Here is a 15,914-nt window from a genome sequence, read left to right on the forward strand (position 1 = left end):
TGAAGCTTCTCGAGCCTTACATGCGAGACCTCCTCGTGAACGGGAAAGAGTGCCGAGTGCTTCGCGATTCCGCAGCTACGATGGATGTAGTTCACCCGTCTTACGTAGAACCCCATATGTTCACGGGCGAGTGCGCATGGATCAAGCAAGCCGTGGAAGCTCATAGCGTGTGTCTGCCAGTAGCAAAGGTGCTTATTGAAGGACCTTTCGGAGCGCTTGAGACAGAGGCGGCAGTGTCATCTATGCTGCCACCCCAGTACCCGTACCTATTTTCAAACAGGTCCGATCACCTCCTGCGCGAGAAGGGGCTTTTGTTTGGTGAAGCTAGTGTTCAGGCCTTAACCAGATCGAAGGTTCGGGAGCTCGCTGCAAAGGCGGTAGTTGCGGGGCCGACGTTATCAAACAACGAAAAAGGGTCAGAGGCGCAGCAAGCTGATATTCAGAGCACGCCCGAACTGAATAAACTTGAGTCTGTAACGTTAAAGGCGCCAGATACTGGAGAGGAAACGCCCGACACGGGAAAGTTAGAAGAGCTATCTACTGATTTGCTCATCGCGCCTACGTCAGACGGACTTGATAGGTTGCTAAAAGTCAGCCGGTCGGCTTTGATAGCCGAGCAAAAAAAGGATGGCAGCCTGGAAAACGTGCGCTGCAATGTCAAAGAAGGTATCGCCAGGAAAACTGCGCGTTTTGTGGAAAGAGGTGGAGTCCTGTACCGGAAGTATCTAGACCGCCGAGGAGTGGAGTTCGATCAGCTGATCGTGCCTCAATACTATCGTCAGGATCTGTTGCGCTTGTCACACGGGGGTTCGTGGTCCGGACACCTAGGAGTTAAGAAAACTAAGGACCGTCTCTTGCAAGAGTACTATTGGCCAGGGTGTTTTCGGGACGCAGACCATTTCGTGAGGACATGTGACACTTGTCAGCGGGTGGGCAAACCAGGGGACAAATCAAGGGCGCCGTTGAAATTGGTACCTATCATTACGGAGCCTTTTAGACGGCTCGTTATTGATACAGTGGGACCTCTGCCGGTAACAGCCACGGGGTACAGACACATTTTGACTGTGATCTGCCCAGCGACAAAGTTCCCTGAAGCAGTGCCGCTTAAAGAACTCAGCTCAGTTGAGATAGTCAATGCACTACTGTCCATATTTGCGCGAGTTGGTTTTCCTGCGGAAATCCAATCAGATCAGGGCACAGTGTTTACTAGCGCTTTGACGACAACTTTTCTCGAAAGGTGTGGGGTAAAGCTGCTACACAGCTCAGTGTACCACCCACAGTCGAATTCCGTTGAGAAGCTCCACTCCGTCTTGAAGCGCGTGTTGAGAGCGTTGTGTTTTGAACATCGAACTGACTGGGAGCTGTGTCTGCCTGGGGTGATGTTTGCTTTAAGGACCGCGCCGCATGCGGCTACGGGGTTTTCGCCAGCTGAACTGGTGTACGGTCGCTCGCTTCGATCTCCGCTTCGCATGCTTCGAGAATCGTGGGAAGGTAGGGGCGACGACCCAGTCGTGGTGGAGTACGTACTTAAGCTCCTCGAACGCTTAAGAAGGGCACAGGAGTTGTCAGGTGAAGCAATGACAAAGGCCCAGCAGAGGGCCAAGGTTTATTATGATCGGACAGCCAGGGCCCGTCGTTTTGAGGTGGGCGATGAGGTCATGATATTGCGCACATCGCTAAACAACAAACTAGACGTGCAGTGGGAGGGCCCAGCACGAATTGTTCAGAAACTGTCGGACGTTAACTACGTGGTAAGTCTGCCAGGAAAGCGGAAAGCACAGCAAGTTTACCACTGTAATCTGCTCAAACCCTATAAACAACGGGAAGCAGTGGTGTGCATGATGGTAAACGTTCCTGAAGAGCTTCCGGTCGAGCTTCCGGGACTAGGCTCAGTGACGAACAGGGAAGACACCGGTCAAGTCATTAGTGACCTTATCAGTAAAGCACCGCTGTCGCCCGAGCAGAAAACCGAACTACACCAGCTATTACAAGAGTTTCAAGGCCTGTTCTCTGAGAGGCCTGGTAGGACTTCTGTACTTACTCATGATATAGAATTTACCTCCCCAGAGCCAGTACGATCCAAGGCGTATCGGGTGTCACCCCGCCAGAGCGATATTATGGAGGCTGAGGTAAAGAAAATGCTACAGCTCGGTGTTATTGAGGCAGGTGAGAGTGATTATACCTCCCCTTTGATTTTAGTTGAGGTACCGGGCAAGGAACCTCGTCCTTGCGTCGACTACCGCAGGCTTAATTCCATCACTAAGGATCAAATTTATCCGATCCCTAACATCGAGGAGCGCCTTGAGAAAGTTAGTAGCGCTCAGTTTATTTCCACCCTAGATCTTGTCAGGGGTTATTGGCAGGTTCCACTTACAGAAGAGGCTAGTAGGTATGCGGCGTTCATTTCACCAATGGGAACATTCCGTCCTAAAGTGTTGAGTTTTGGTTTGAAGAACGCCCCATACTGTTTTTCAAGCCTCATGGATAAAGTGTTGCGGGGACAGCAAGAATTCGCTTTACCGTATCTAGACGACGTAGCGATATTCTCCGCATCCTGGTCTGAGCATATGACACACTTGCGGGCAATGCTAACCCGCCTGCGCGAAGCGGGCTTGACAGTAAAGGCTCCTAAGTGCCAGTTAGCACAGGCCGAGGTTGTCTACCTCGGTCACGTGATTGGTCAGGGTCGTCGCCGCCCCTCTGAAATAAAAGTGGCCGCTGTGCGAGACTTTCCGCAACCGCGCACAAAGACCGATATTCGGTCGTTCTTGGGTGTCGCCGGCTACTATCAGAGGTACATCCCTAGGTACTCTGATATCGCGGCTCCCCTGACGGATGCTCTAAGAAAGACAGAGCCTCAAACAGTCGTCTGGGACGAGACAAAGGAAAGAGCTTTTAGCGCCCTAAAGAGTGCCCTAACAAACCAGCCTGTGCTACGATCGCCAGACTATACAAAAGGGTTCGTTGTTCAGTGCGATGCTAGTGAGCGAGGCATGGGCGTTGTACTGTGCCAACGGGAAAATGGAGAAGTAGAACACCCCGTCCTGTATGCTAGTCGTAAGCTGACCAGTCGTGAGCAGGCGTATAGCGCCACCGAGAAAGAGTGTGCGTGTCTCGTGTGGGCCGTTCAGAAATTGTCATGCTATCTAGCCGGCTCGAGGTTTATCATTGAGACGGATCACTGCCCTCTCCAATGGCTGCAGACCATCTCTCCCAAAAATGGCCGCCTCCTGCGCTGGAGCCTCGCTTTACAACAATATTCCTTTGAGGTGCGTTACAAAAAGGGGAGTCTCAACGGTAACGCCGATGGCTTAAGTCGAAGCCCCTAACGTAGGAATCAGCCTCAAAATTGTTGGTTACTGATGTTTTTCTTCCTGAGGCAGGATTTTTTTTTAACATATTGCTTTTGTTTAGTGTTTCAAAGTGATGATATGCTTTCTAGTGCAATTTTCCAATTTGTGGACGCGTTCTGAGTGATGCTAGACTACTGTAAGGAACTATGCAGTGGTATAAAAAGGGGAAAGAGCCTGGCAGGGCTTAGTGAGGGTTGTGCCGCGCTTGCTGACTGAGCGGTTGAGTTTCAGCGTAGTTCTAACGCTTGCCGGGAACGAGAACAAAAATGTGAACTCTCCCGAAGTCACTTTGCAGTGTCCCGTGCGAACCTGAACGAGAGAACGAGGCCTTCTCTGTGCGCTGCGCTCAAGAAACGTCGAGGGACGCCCGACTTCGGTTATGAGCATCATCGAGCGACATCCCTCCGGACAGCGGATGCAGTCCCCTGTCCATCGGGATCTCCTTCCCCCGGCGGGGCGGTCTGTTGCGTTTCGCCTGCGACACGCGGTTTTGCCGGCGCGACTGTGGCGGGGCGGCAGACATTTTGGCCCGATCGTCGTCGCCGCAACGCTCCCCGCCAGGTGTTTCCAGGCGCGACTGCGGCGATGCGACCGCAAAGGATCACCCTCTCCTTCCAGTCATTGTGCCCGAACCAGGCGATGCGAAAGCAGGGATCACCCTCTCATCCCAGTCTTTGTGCCCGACCGGCGGCGCTACGACAGTGTGCGTCACCATTAGCCCATTGTACAATCACGTGCTCGTCAATTGAGGGGTTCCTTCTTGCCCTCAACTGCGAGAGTATAAAAACAGCTGCCCCCGGACGCCAAAAGGAGGGCTCCGATTTCTTCTGTTGAGTAAAGTGCTCTCCCGTCTCTCTACTTCGGTCAACCTGACCGCCAACTCTTTGCAATGTTAAAATAAACAAGTTGTTTTGTTGTTACCAGTCGACTCATGCTTTGCCGGGACCTTCGGATGCTTCCAGTTGTACCCCAGGCCGCCAGGCCAACGCTACCCTTGGGGCTTGCGACCCAGGTACAACCACGGGCGTCAGCGCCGAGTTCCCAACAGATCGTACCAGCGGTGCGATCCAAACATCTGGTTGGCAGCGGTGAGATCGCCTCCGACTTCAAACAACTGTCTGCCAGCGGTGAGATCGCGACAACGGAGGCCAGCAGCGAAGAGATGCAGTTAACTGTATGCTGAGCAGCTCAACGACGATCCGGGAGCAGTGCAACGAGCCCTGTGTGACGACTGGTTGCCTGCAGCGGAACGACTGCGCGGAATTCCTGCCTGCGAGGTTTGGTGAGTGCGGGACTTTCTTCTTCTGAGCTTTGCCAGGCTTTTGTTAGTGTCAGAAACAGAGCTGGTAATTGTGGTTGTCGTTGCTGCCGGGTTAGTTTGCGGCAAGACAATAGTAAGCAGTAGAGAAAGCAGCATTCAGAGCAGCCATGGATTTGAAGTCGTTGCGCAAACCGAAATTGTTGGAGCTTGCAAGAGAGTTGGGTCTGGATGTCTCAGACAAACTCAGAAAACCAGAACTGCTAAAGGCTATTCTTGAGTTAGAGGCTGAGGATGACGAGCTGTCGGAATGCCTTGAGACTATTGAGGAGAGGTCAAAAAGACAGGAGCGCGAACTTAAAGAGCAAAAAGAGAAACAGGAGCGCGAACTTAAAGAGCAGAAAGAAAAAGAAGAGCGTGACCGTCAACACGCTTTGGAAATGAAGCGTCTTGAGGTAGAGATGGAACGCGCTCGTAATGGAAGTCAGGCACACGGTGCAGGAGAACGCGTATTGTTCAAAATGACTGACCTGATGCGGCCGTTTAAGCTTGGAGAGGACATTGGTTTGTTCCTGGTTAACTTTGAGCGAACGTGCGAGAAGCAGGGGTTCTCTCGGGAAACGTGGCCACAGCGCTTGCTCACTTTGTTACCCGGCGAGGCGGCCGACGTAGTCGCTCGCTTGGACAGAGAGGAGGCAGAGGATTTCGACACAGTGAAATCGAGTCTTCTAAAAAAGTACCGGCTGTCTGCGGAGGCGTTCCGTCGGAAGTTTCGGGAAAATGAGAAAGGCAAAAGTGAGTCATATACAGAGTTTGCGTATAGGCTTATGTCGAACATGCAGGAGTGGCTCAAAGAAGAGAAAGCGTTTGGTGACCACGATAAAGTTCTGCAGTGCTTCGGGCTAGAACAGTTTTATAGTCGGTTACCGGAGAACGTGCGATACTGGGTCTTGGATAGGCCAGACGTTTGTACGGTGGCTAAAGCCGCTGAGCTAGCCGAGGAGTTTGTGACGCGTCGGGCTCGCGGAGCTAAGGACGGTCAAAAGGGTGAATTTGGCTCGAAGTTTGAGAGGCCGAAGTTCACGCCCATGAGATTAAAGGGGGACACGCGTAGTGAGGATGCGAGTGAAAGCAGTCCGACCAAACGTAAAGAGACGGCGGCAGCCAAACGCAGAAAGCGGTTCGAGATGAGGCGAGCGCGCGTTTGTTATACGTGCCAGAAGCCGGGTCACTTTTCGGCGCAGTGTCCGGAAACAACACCAAAAGTTGTGTTTTTTTCAATAGGCAGCACTGACGAGAACATGAAGCTTCTCGAGCCTTACATGCGAGACCTCCTCGTGAACGGGAAAGAGTGCCGAGTGCTTCGCGATTCCGCAGCTACGATGGATGTAGTTCACCCGTCTTACGTAGAACCCCATATGTTCACGGGCGAGTGCGCATGGATCAAGCAAGCCGTGGAAGCTCATAGCGTGTGTCTGCCAGTAGCAAAGGTGCTTATTGAAGGACCTTTCGGAGCGCTTGAGACAGAGGCGGCAGTGTCATCTATGCTGCCACCCCAGTACCCGTACCTATTTTCAAACAGGTCCGATCACCTCCTGCGCGAGAAGGGGCTTTTGTTTGGTGAAGCTAGTGTTCAGGCCTTAACCAGATCGAAGGTTCGGGAGCTCGCTGCAAAGGCGGTAGTTGCGGGGCCGACGTTATCAAACAACGAAAAAGGGTCAGAGGCGCAGCAAGCTGATATTCAGAGCACGCCCGAAATGAATAAACTTGAGTCTGTAACGTTAAAGGCGCCAGATACTGGAGAGGAAACGCCCGACACGGGAAAGTTAGAAGAGCTATCTACTGATTTGCTCATCGCGCCTACGTCAGACGGACTTGATAGGTTGCTAAAAGTCAGCCGGTCGGCTTTGATAGCCGAGCAAAAAAAGGATGGCAGCCTGGAAAACGTGCGCTGCAATGTCAAAGAAGGTATCGCCAGGAAAACTGCGCGTTTTGTGGAAAGAGGTGGAGTCCTGTACCGGAAGTATCTAGACTGCAGAGGAGTGGAGTTCGATCAGCTGATCGTGCCTCAATACTATCGTCAGGATCTGTTGCGCTTGTCACACGGGGGTTCGTGGTCCGGACACCTAGGAGTTAAGAAAACTAAGGACCGTCTCTTGCAAGAGTACTATTGGCCAGGGTGTTTTCGGGACGCAGACCATTTCGTGAGGACATGTGACACTTGTCAGCGGGTGGGCAAACCAGGGGACAAATCAAGGGCGCCGTTGAAATTGGTACCTATCATTACGGAGCCTTTTAGACGGCTCGTTATTGATACAGTGGGACCTCTGCCGGTAACAGCCACGGGGTACAGACACATTTTGACTGTGATCTGCCCAGCGACAAAGTTCCCTGAAGCAGTGCCGCTTAAAGAACTCAGCTCAGTTGAGATAGTCAATGCACTACTGTCCATATTTGCGCGAGTTGGTTTTCCTGCGGAAATCCAATCAGATCAGGGCACAGTGTTTACTAGCGCTTTGACGACAACTTTTCTCGAAAGGTGTGGGGTAAAGCTGCTACACAGCTCAGTGTACCACCCACAGTCGAATTCCGTTGAGAAGCTCCACTCCGTCTTGAAGCGCGTGTTGAGAGCGTTGTGTTTTGAACATCGAACTGACTGGGAGCTGTGTCTGCCTGGGGTGATGTTTGCTTTAAGGACCGCGCCGCATGCGGCTACGGGGTTTTCGCCAGCTGAACTGGTGTACGGTCGCTCGCTTCGATCTCCGCTTCGCATGCTTCGAGAATCGTGGGAAGGTAGGGGCGACGACCCAGTCGTGGTGGAGTACGTACTTAAGCTCCTCGAACGCTTAAGAAGGGCACAGGAGTTGTCAGGTGAAGCAATGACAAAGGCCCAGCAGAGGGCCAAGGTTTATTATGATCGGACAGCCAGGGCCCGTCGTTTTGAGGTGGGCGATGAGGTCATGATATTGCGCACATCGCTAAACAACAAACTAGACGTGCAGTGGGAGGGCCCAGCACGAATTGTTCAGAAACTGTCGGACGTTAACTACGTGGTAAGTCTGCCAGGAAAGCGGAAAGCACAGCAAGTTTACCACTGTAATCTGCTCAAACCCTATAAACAACGGGAAGCAGTGGTGTGCATGATGGTAAACGTTCCTGAAGAGCTTCCGGTCGAGCTTCCGGGACTAGGCTCAGTGACGAACAGGGAAGACACCGGTCAAGTCATTAGTGACCTTATCAGTAAAGCACCGCTGTCGCCCGAGCAGAAAACCGAACTACACCAGCTATTACAAGAGTTTCAAGGCCTGTTCTCTGAGAGGCCTGGTAGGACTTCTGTACTTACTCATGATATAGAATTTACCTCCCCAGAGCCAGTACGATCCAAGGCGTATCGGGTGTCACCCCGCCAGAGCGATATTATGGAGGCTGAGGTAAAGAAAATGCTACAGCTCGGTGTTATTGAGGCAGGTGAGAGTGATTATACCTCCCCTTTGATTTTAGTTGAGGTACCGGGCAAGGAACCTCGTCCTTGCGTCGACTACCGCAGGCTTAATTCCATCACTAAGGATCAAATTTATCCGATCCCTAACATCGAGGAGCGCCTTGAGAAAGTTAGTAGCGCTCAGTTTATTTCCACCCTAGATCTTGTCAGGGGTTATTGGCAGGTTCCACTTACAGAAGAGGCTAGTAGGTATGCGGCGTTCATTTCACCAATGGGAACATTCCGTCCTAAAGTGTTGAGTTTTGGTTTGAAGAACGCGCCATACTGTTTTTCAAGCCTCATGGATAAAGTGTTGCGGGGACAGCAAGAATTCGCTTTACCGTATCTAGACGACGTAGCGATATTCTCCGCATCCTGGTCTGAGCATATGACACACTTGCGGGCAATGCTAACCCGCCTGCGCGAAGCGGGCTTGACAGTAAAGGCTCCTAAGTGCCAGTTAGCACAGGCCGAGGTTGTCTACCTCGGTCACGTGATTGGTCAGGGTCGTCGCCGCCCCTCTGAAATAAAAGTGGCCGCTGTGCGAGACTTTCCGCAACCGCGCACAAAGACCGATATTCGGTCGTTCTTGGGTGTCGCCGGCTACTATCAGAGGTACATCCCTAGGTACTCTGATATCGCGGCTCCCCTGACGGATGCTCTAAGAAAGACAGAGCCTCAAACAGTCGTCTGGGACGAGACAAAGGAAAGAGCTTTTAGCGCCCTAAAGAGTGCCCTAACAAACCAGCCTGTGCTACGATCGCCAGACTATACAAAAGGGTTCGTTGTTCAGTGCGATGCTAGTGAGCGAGGCATGGGCGTTGTACTGTGCCAACGGGAAAATGGAGAAGTAGAACACCCCGTCCTGTATGCTAGTCGTAAGCTGACCAGTCGTGAGCAGGCGTATAGCGCCACCGAGAAAGAGTGTGCGTGTCTCGTGTGGGCCGTTCAGAAATTGTCATGCTATCTAGCCGGCTCGAGGTTTATCATTGAGACGGATCACTGCCCTCTCCAATGGCTGCAGACCATCCCTCCCAAAAATGGCCGCCTCCTGCGCTGGAGCCTCGCTTTACAACAATATTCCTTTGAGGTGCGTTACAAAAAGGGGAGTCTCAACGGTAACGCCGATGGCTTAAGTCGAAGCCCCTAACGTAGGAATCAGCCTCAAAATTGTTGGTTACTGATGTTTTTCTTCCTGAGGCAGGATTTTTTTTTAACATATTGCTTTTGTTTAGTGTTTCAAAGTGATGATATGCTTTCTAGTGCAATTTTCCAATTTGTGGACGCGTTCTGAGTGATGCTAGACTACTGTAAGGAACTATGCAGTGGTATAAAAAGGGGAAAGAGCCTGGCAGGGCTTAGTGAGGGTTGTGCCGCGCTTGCTGACTGAGCGGTTGAGTTTCAGCGTAGTTCTAACGCTTGCCGGGAACGAGAACAAAAATGTGAACTCTCCCGAAGTCACTTTGCAGTGTCCCGTGCGAACCTGAACGAGAGAACGAGGCCTTCTCTGTGCGCTGCGCTCAAGAAACGTCGAGGGACGCCCGACTTCGGTTATGAGCATCATCGAGCGACATCCCTCGGGACAGCGGATGCAGTCCCCTGTCCATCGGGATCTCCTTCCCCCGGCGGGGCGGTCTGTTGCGTTTCGCCTGCGACACGCGGTTTTGCCGGCGCGACTGTGGCGGGGCGGCAGACATTTTGGCCCGATCGTCGTCGCCGCAACGCTCCCCGCCAGGTGTTTCCAGGCGCGACTGCGGCGATGCGACCGCAAAGGATCACCCTCTCCTTCCAGTCATTGTGCCCGAACCAGGCGATGCGAAAGCAGGGATCACCCTCTCATCCCAGTCTTTGTGCCCGACCGGCGGCGCTACGACAGTGTGCGTCACCATTAGCCCATTGTACAATCACGTGCTCGTCAATTGAGGGGTTCCTTCTTGCCCTCAACTGCGAGAGTATAAAAACAGCTGCCCCCGGACGCCAAAAGGAGGGCTCCGATTTCTTCTGTTGAGTAAAGTGCTCTCCCGTCTCTCTACTTCGGTCAACCTGACCGCCAACTCTTTGCAATGTTAAAATAAACAAGTTGTTTTGTTGTTACCAGTCGACTCATGCTTTGCCGGGACCTTCGGATGCTTCCAGTTGTACCCCAGGCCGCCAGGCCAACGCTACCCTTGGGGCTTGCGACCCAGGTACAACCACGGGCGTCAGCGCCGAGTTCCCAACAGATCGTACCAGCGGTGCGATCCAAACAGCAAGCTAAGAAATTGCAGCAAGTTAACAAGTCAATTGTTCCGATACATTAGGACAAAGAGATGCCGGTATAGGGGGAGGGATGCAGACAAGATTTACACTAAACAAGCATTAAGAGCCCATATATTTTCACTCAACTGTACTGAAATGGGCTAATAAATATTTAATATTAATTTGACATACTAGAAAACCGTTCCCTCGCAAAATAATCATCTGTCACATTGTCATTGTAAGAAATGGATGGATGGATGGAATAACTTAAAAGGTCCTGCGAGCTACGGGGCGCAATGTCCCATAGAGCGAAATTAGCCCTCTGCATCTCTGTATTTCTATCTGCACTATTCACTCACGCTACTGATGCAAACCAGCTGCCTCACGGTACGTCCACACCCTGCTAAGCTTGTTAAGCCTTGTTAAAACCCCGCTAAGCTTTAATTCAGCCCAATCTTATCAGGTGAAGAGCTGTATCTTATCTAGGCTCAGATTTCTCAAGCCTGTTTTGAAATGATGTCAGTCGCCATCATCTCCAGCACACACAGTTTCGACCACGAAATGTAAAGGCTACACGAAGCAAGCTAGTCGATCTGGGCCATTCGTCATTTCGATTCGCGACAAAATATTGAGCCTGCTTAAGCAAGGCGCAACAAGAAAAATGGTTATACCGACAAATTTAAGGACACAATCACGACACACAGACTACATCCTACAGAGGCTACGTGTACAACAAGCCGTTCTACCGCTTGACGTTGGAAATCAGTCGACCGAAAATTTCGATCCAGATCAGCAGCAGTGATACTCAGCTTACGGCGGCGTGGTACGGAACATGCGTTTGTGCATTCGATTCTTTGCGGCAACTGGCACTTCACCCCGCCCCCACTCGACAGCGGTCGAATACAAAAACGCTCACGTAACACCCCTTGCATGCACATTAAAGGGACACTACGGAGAGAAACATAAGTTAGGCTATATTAATTAGGTACTCTCCTACAAAACTAAATAGGCCATTGTTACCGTGAGGAGACGCAGAATAGGCGCGAGAATATAAAGGCGGGTGGCGACGCCACCTTGAAGTTAGCTGACCGTGATTTCATAGATTTTGGAGGCGTCTGCTAGTCAAGTATGTATCGGTAAAGATGGACTGAGTTGCATGCTACAGATTTTAGTGAGTTTCAGGAACTTATACTGAGCCGCAGTGGGCCAAATATGACAAACATAGCTTGAAATCCGTGACGTCACACGGTTGTATTGGCCGCGGGTTTCGACAAGAAATTAAAATAACGGAATTTTCACGTCCATTTTCTCTTCCAAGTATCAGCCTAGTCCCGTGAAATCAACCACAATAGATATTTGAAAAAGCGTTTTGCAGGCCGCAACTCAATGAATAATTTCTTTTGTCGTCCTTTTAAAGAACTGCATTGCTGAAAGGTATTCCGAAGTCCCGGGTTGGGCGTCTCGCATTGTTGGACTGGGAATTCATGACTTGAAGCTCCTTAGTTCGCTTTAACGACTAACGACTCAGAACGGGAAAACACAGTAAAAAACAAAAACACAATGCTTGCCGTGCTATGTGCATTTCCTATTTTGTGTCATCACAATGCATCATCCCGCTCGGGATAATCCTTTAAAGCTTTGCTCAATTGAGCAGGCGCTGCCGTCCCAAACCGTTCGCCGAAGCGCTCTGTGACGACGAACTCCAGAAAACTCAGACAGCAATTGCGTGCATTCTCATTGTAACCGGTAGCAGTTACTAATAATCGCCAGAGCAATTTCGTCACATATCGCAGCGTGGCTTCAGCTTACAGATAGCTCACGTGCAATGCAAGTGCGAGACAAATTTTTAGATTGAAAGTCGCCTTGTTAAGTCTCCAAATGTTTCAGGTACCTTTGCAAACTTCCCTCCAATCCCCTGCAGCCCCTATCGAGATTCGAGAGATTATGGCTCTTCGGCCGACATCGACAAAGTGTAGTTTATTATCGCGATATAATCTACTATTTGGGCGCAATTGACTATGTAAAAATGCCGAAGTTGGAAAGCACCTGCTGATAATGAAGAGAACATAATGGTTGGGTCCCCATCGCGGAAGTGCGCCTTTTCCTTTTAGGCCAGTCCTTCCAGCAGGATTCCTGCGGTAAAGAGAAGCCAGAAAATGTTGCATATTTAAATACGATGATCTACTTGCGCACAAGCTGCAACATTATGCAAATAAGTAGCATGCACCACTGTCGTACCGTAAGTAGATAACACAACTGGAAGTTCAACCTTTCTTTGACGTAGTTTTAACATATTTATTCACGTTTTTGTTGCAAAATAAAGTTTTCCACATATCTGTCCTTCCACTCACTTCGGCTAACTGTTGGGTAAATTATGAGCAAGTGTGAATAAAAGTACGTAACGCATGCTTATGTAAGTGTACAAGTGCGTTACGACCAATGTTTGCGCATTTTGTAATGCATAATTTATTACCGTAAATTACTGTGTGTATTTTATTATATGTACTAAATGAACAAAAAGTCTATTACATTGTATCAATTTCAAGACAGACGGTGGGTTATGCTCAACTATGAATAATTTAAGCTGCCTTATACATGGAGCAAGAGCCTGTGTCACGCTCCACAACCTTTTGCTTTTGCCAGTTGTTCTGTACGAGATGCCAGTAAACTTTAAATTTCAAACTAGGAGCGAAGCGAACACAGGCGGACGCGGTTTTGCCTGAGATATGTGCCGCTGCAGCCACAGTGGCGATTGACGATTGACTGTAACAGTTGGGCTGCTACTGATGCACCGTGCTAACTGCGGACAATGAAATTTGGTCTAGGCCAACTGTCATTAGTTCTTTTCCTCCTTCGAAGCCTGCTTTGCAATGCTACCCGAGATTAGCTTTTATTTTGCAAGCAGCGAAATAAAACGTAATTTTTAGATTTCTTACAGTAAGGTTACACAGCGACATTTATTTCTTTGTGATAGCTGTTGCAGAACATATATAAACGACATATGATACACTGGTTACGCAAAAGAAGGAAGAAGAAAAAAACAATTGGAAGAACTATATTTGGCGTTGCCTGAGCTAGAATTAGGCAATATTTATAAAATAGTGTCCGTAATTGACATCTGCAACGTCGATCTGTTCGCGGCAAATCATTTGTGGGTCTGTAAAAAAAAAGGCGCCAGAACAGCTCCAAAGCATCTTAGTGATTTTGTTGATGTTGCTGCTTAAACCACTCAATGAGTAATCTTAAATCAGTGGCCTCTGATTTTTATTTTTACATGTACCTGCAGCGCCACAAGGGTATTATTGCAGGGGGGACAGCTGTAGCGACAAGCAAAACATATGTAAAATTGAGCTGACTCAAAAAGCAGACAGAAAGGTGCAAACGCAATTTCTAAGCTTATAAAGAAGAAAAACTGAAATAGTTTGTATCTGCGTTCAAAGGACCGAGGTCATGATTGAGGTTGGCAATGTGAGACATCGGGTTAGTTGGTATTCCACGACCAAAGTTTAATTAGCGCGCAGAAGCGGCGGACGCATCCGAGATACAAGCAGAAGCACTAACTGGCAACTAAGGTTTCCTGAGCGGTAAGTACTATTTATACATGTAGAAGTCCTACGTTGCACCCACATCCCATCTGTTTTACTCCCGGTGAATCTATTACACATGTTCCAGTAATGCTTATATTTGCGTAGGTAACAAGTTATCGGTAGTAAAACATTAGTTGGAGGCTGGTGCTCGTGTTTGTCCTGTCCATTATGCGCCCGTGGTTTCCTCGGGCTAAAAAAGTTCGGTCGCGTATGGTTACATGCGGTATCATCCCGATTAGTAGTGCCACGCTGCATTTCGGCGCCATTCTTCAGCAAGGCATCAACCAACACTATGAAAGGAAGGCTTCGAAGGAGGAAAACGACAAGTGATAGCTGATCTGAAATAGTTTTCATTTTCTTCAGTTTAACCGGCCCATCAGTAGCAGTTCGACTTTTAGAGGATTACCCTTGCTTTTGCCCACTGTCACGAAGTCCGGAAATGGAGGGTTCAGAGGACGATGGAGGCTCATTTGGAAGAAAAGTAGCTACTAATATTTGCACGTGTAAAGCGGCCCTGAGACAGCCTGAGAAAGGTTGGTGGCAACAATGCGGTGATTTCGAGTTAGTCATCAACTGATCCGACGTCGACCTGTGACACCGTGATATTTGGTTGCAGATGAAATGTGCGATATACGTTGGCTTTGCTATTGCGAGGATTGCCAAAAATATATTACAATATACGACGTTATTACGTTTTATCGACATTTTAATTATCACTTAATTATCACAATAGTCGCGCGGGAAGTGTAACTATGAAAACGATGCCAGAGTTACAGCAGTTATTCCTGTAGTTCCGTCCAATTTGCCCATACATTGACCCTCGGGCGAAGCCTTGGGCAATGCCTACGCACCAGTCTCGCCAGAGCATCAATTTTTTATTAGAACATAGTAATGAAGCCCCTGAGACAGGCTCAAGTATTACTTAAGGCTAAATTCACTTCGGGAACACCACAAGCAATCAAACAAACAAATAACCGCTATGAATATGCGGAGCGCCTGGTGCGCCAACGTCCTATACGTAAAGTTCATGCCCTGCTATTCTACTGGATGTCAGTTTTACGTAACTGGAGAGCGAAATCTGGGAACCAGATCTGCAAAAGTTTGAATCGAAGGCAACTATAATGTTGTTTGCATTTCTAATTACCGCGACCAGTAAGTTGGCTTTGTGTGCGACAATTATCATTTCGGTTGCTCTTGCTTTTTTTTCTTTTCAGATGTTCAGGATTTATCAAAAGCAATGATTGTGGCCTAAAAAAGTGTTGCACGAACATGCTTTCTTTCTGTGGTAAATTTGACCTCTACTTGAGAGTAATTGTTAATGCAAAAGCATTCTTAGCCGACTCACACAGGAAATCTGTCCGACTGTCCATCTGTCCATCCATAACGCGCAGTGTGATGCGCCCCATAAAAACAGCATAAATTCGAAAAGAAAAAAAAAGTTGGCGGTGGTCAGTTTCGAATCTCGCCCAGTATCTGGCCTAAACACCCGCGCTTACGGAAGGTGAATATATCTGAACCACACGAATCTGTTGTACCGGCAGTACAAAACCAATGTCCAAGGAGAACAGTTTCTGTGAATGCTTTGTTTAACGATTTAGCATTTGTGGAATAAAAGCCAGCTCAAGAACCACATGTAATGATGGCTTAGAGCCTTGTAGACATCAGGAAAATTCTGGTTTCGCCAAAATTTACATCCTCGATGCGTTTTGGTGGTCGCGGGATGGGCTTTCCGCTGGCGCGTTCATTCACCAGTGCTGCAAAGTATAAATTTGCATCGTACTTTGCACGCATATCACCAAGTAAGCGACAGGGTGCGGATACCCTGGGCTCTTTATGAAAGTGTTGATGCTGTAATTTTAACGTCAGTATCTCTACCTGTGCTGTCGATGCGAGCGCATTCATAATGTAATATTTATCTGTAACCGGCGACAAAAATATGTGCTGCAACCCCAAACAGCGGACAGGCGAATTTGGGCGTAAGCGGAAACATATACCTG

At 49.2% G+C, this 15,914-nt stretch overlaps 1 protein-coding gene across 1 annotated transcript in view; it reads right to left on the reverse strand.

Moving 5' to 3' along the window:
• LOC142587523 (transient receptor potential cation channel subfamily M member-like 2) overlaps window positions 1-15,914 on the reverse strand; it is a 147,628-nt gene that overhangs the window by 29,170 nt on the left and 102,544 nt on the right. The window contains exon 27 of the mRNA XM_075698598.1: window positions 12,377-12,463. Coding sequence (XP_075554713.1) covers window positions 12,377-12,463 — 87 coding nt within the window. The remainder of the gene's footprint in view (window positions 1-12,376; window positions 12,464-15,914) is intronic.

The sequence above is a fragment of the Dermacentor variabilis genome, chromosome 7, assembly GCF_050947875.1.
Source record: "Dermacentor variabilis isolate Ectoservices chromosome 7, ASM5094787v1, whole genome shotgun sequence".
Taxonomy (NCBI): domain Eukaryota; kingdom Metazoa; phylum Arthropoda; class Arachnida; order Ixodida; family Ixodidae; genus Dermacentor; species Dermacentor variabilis.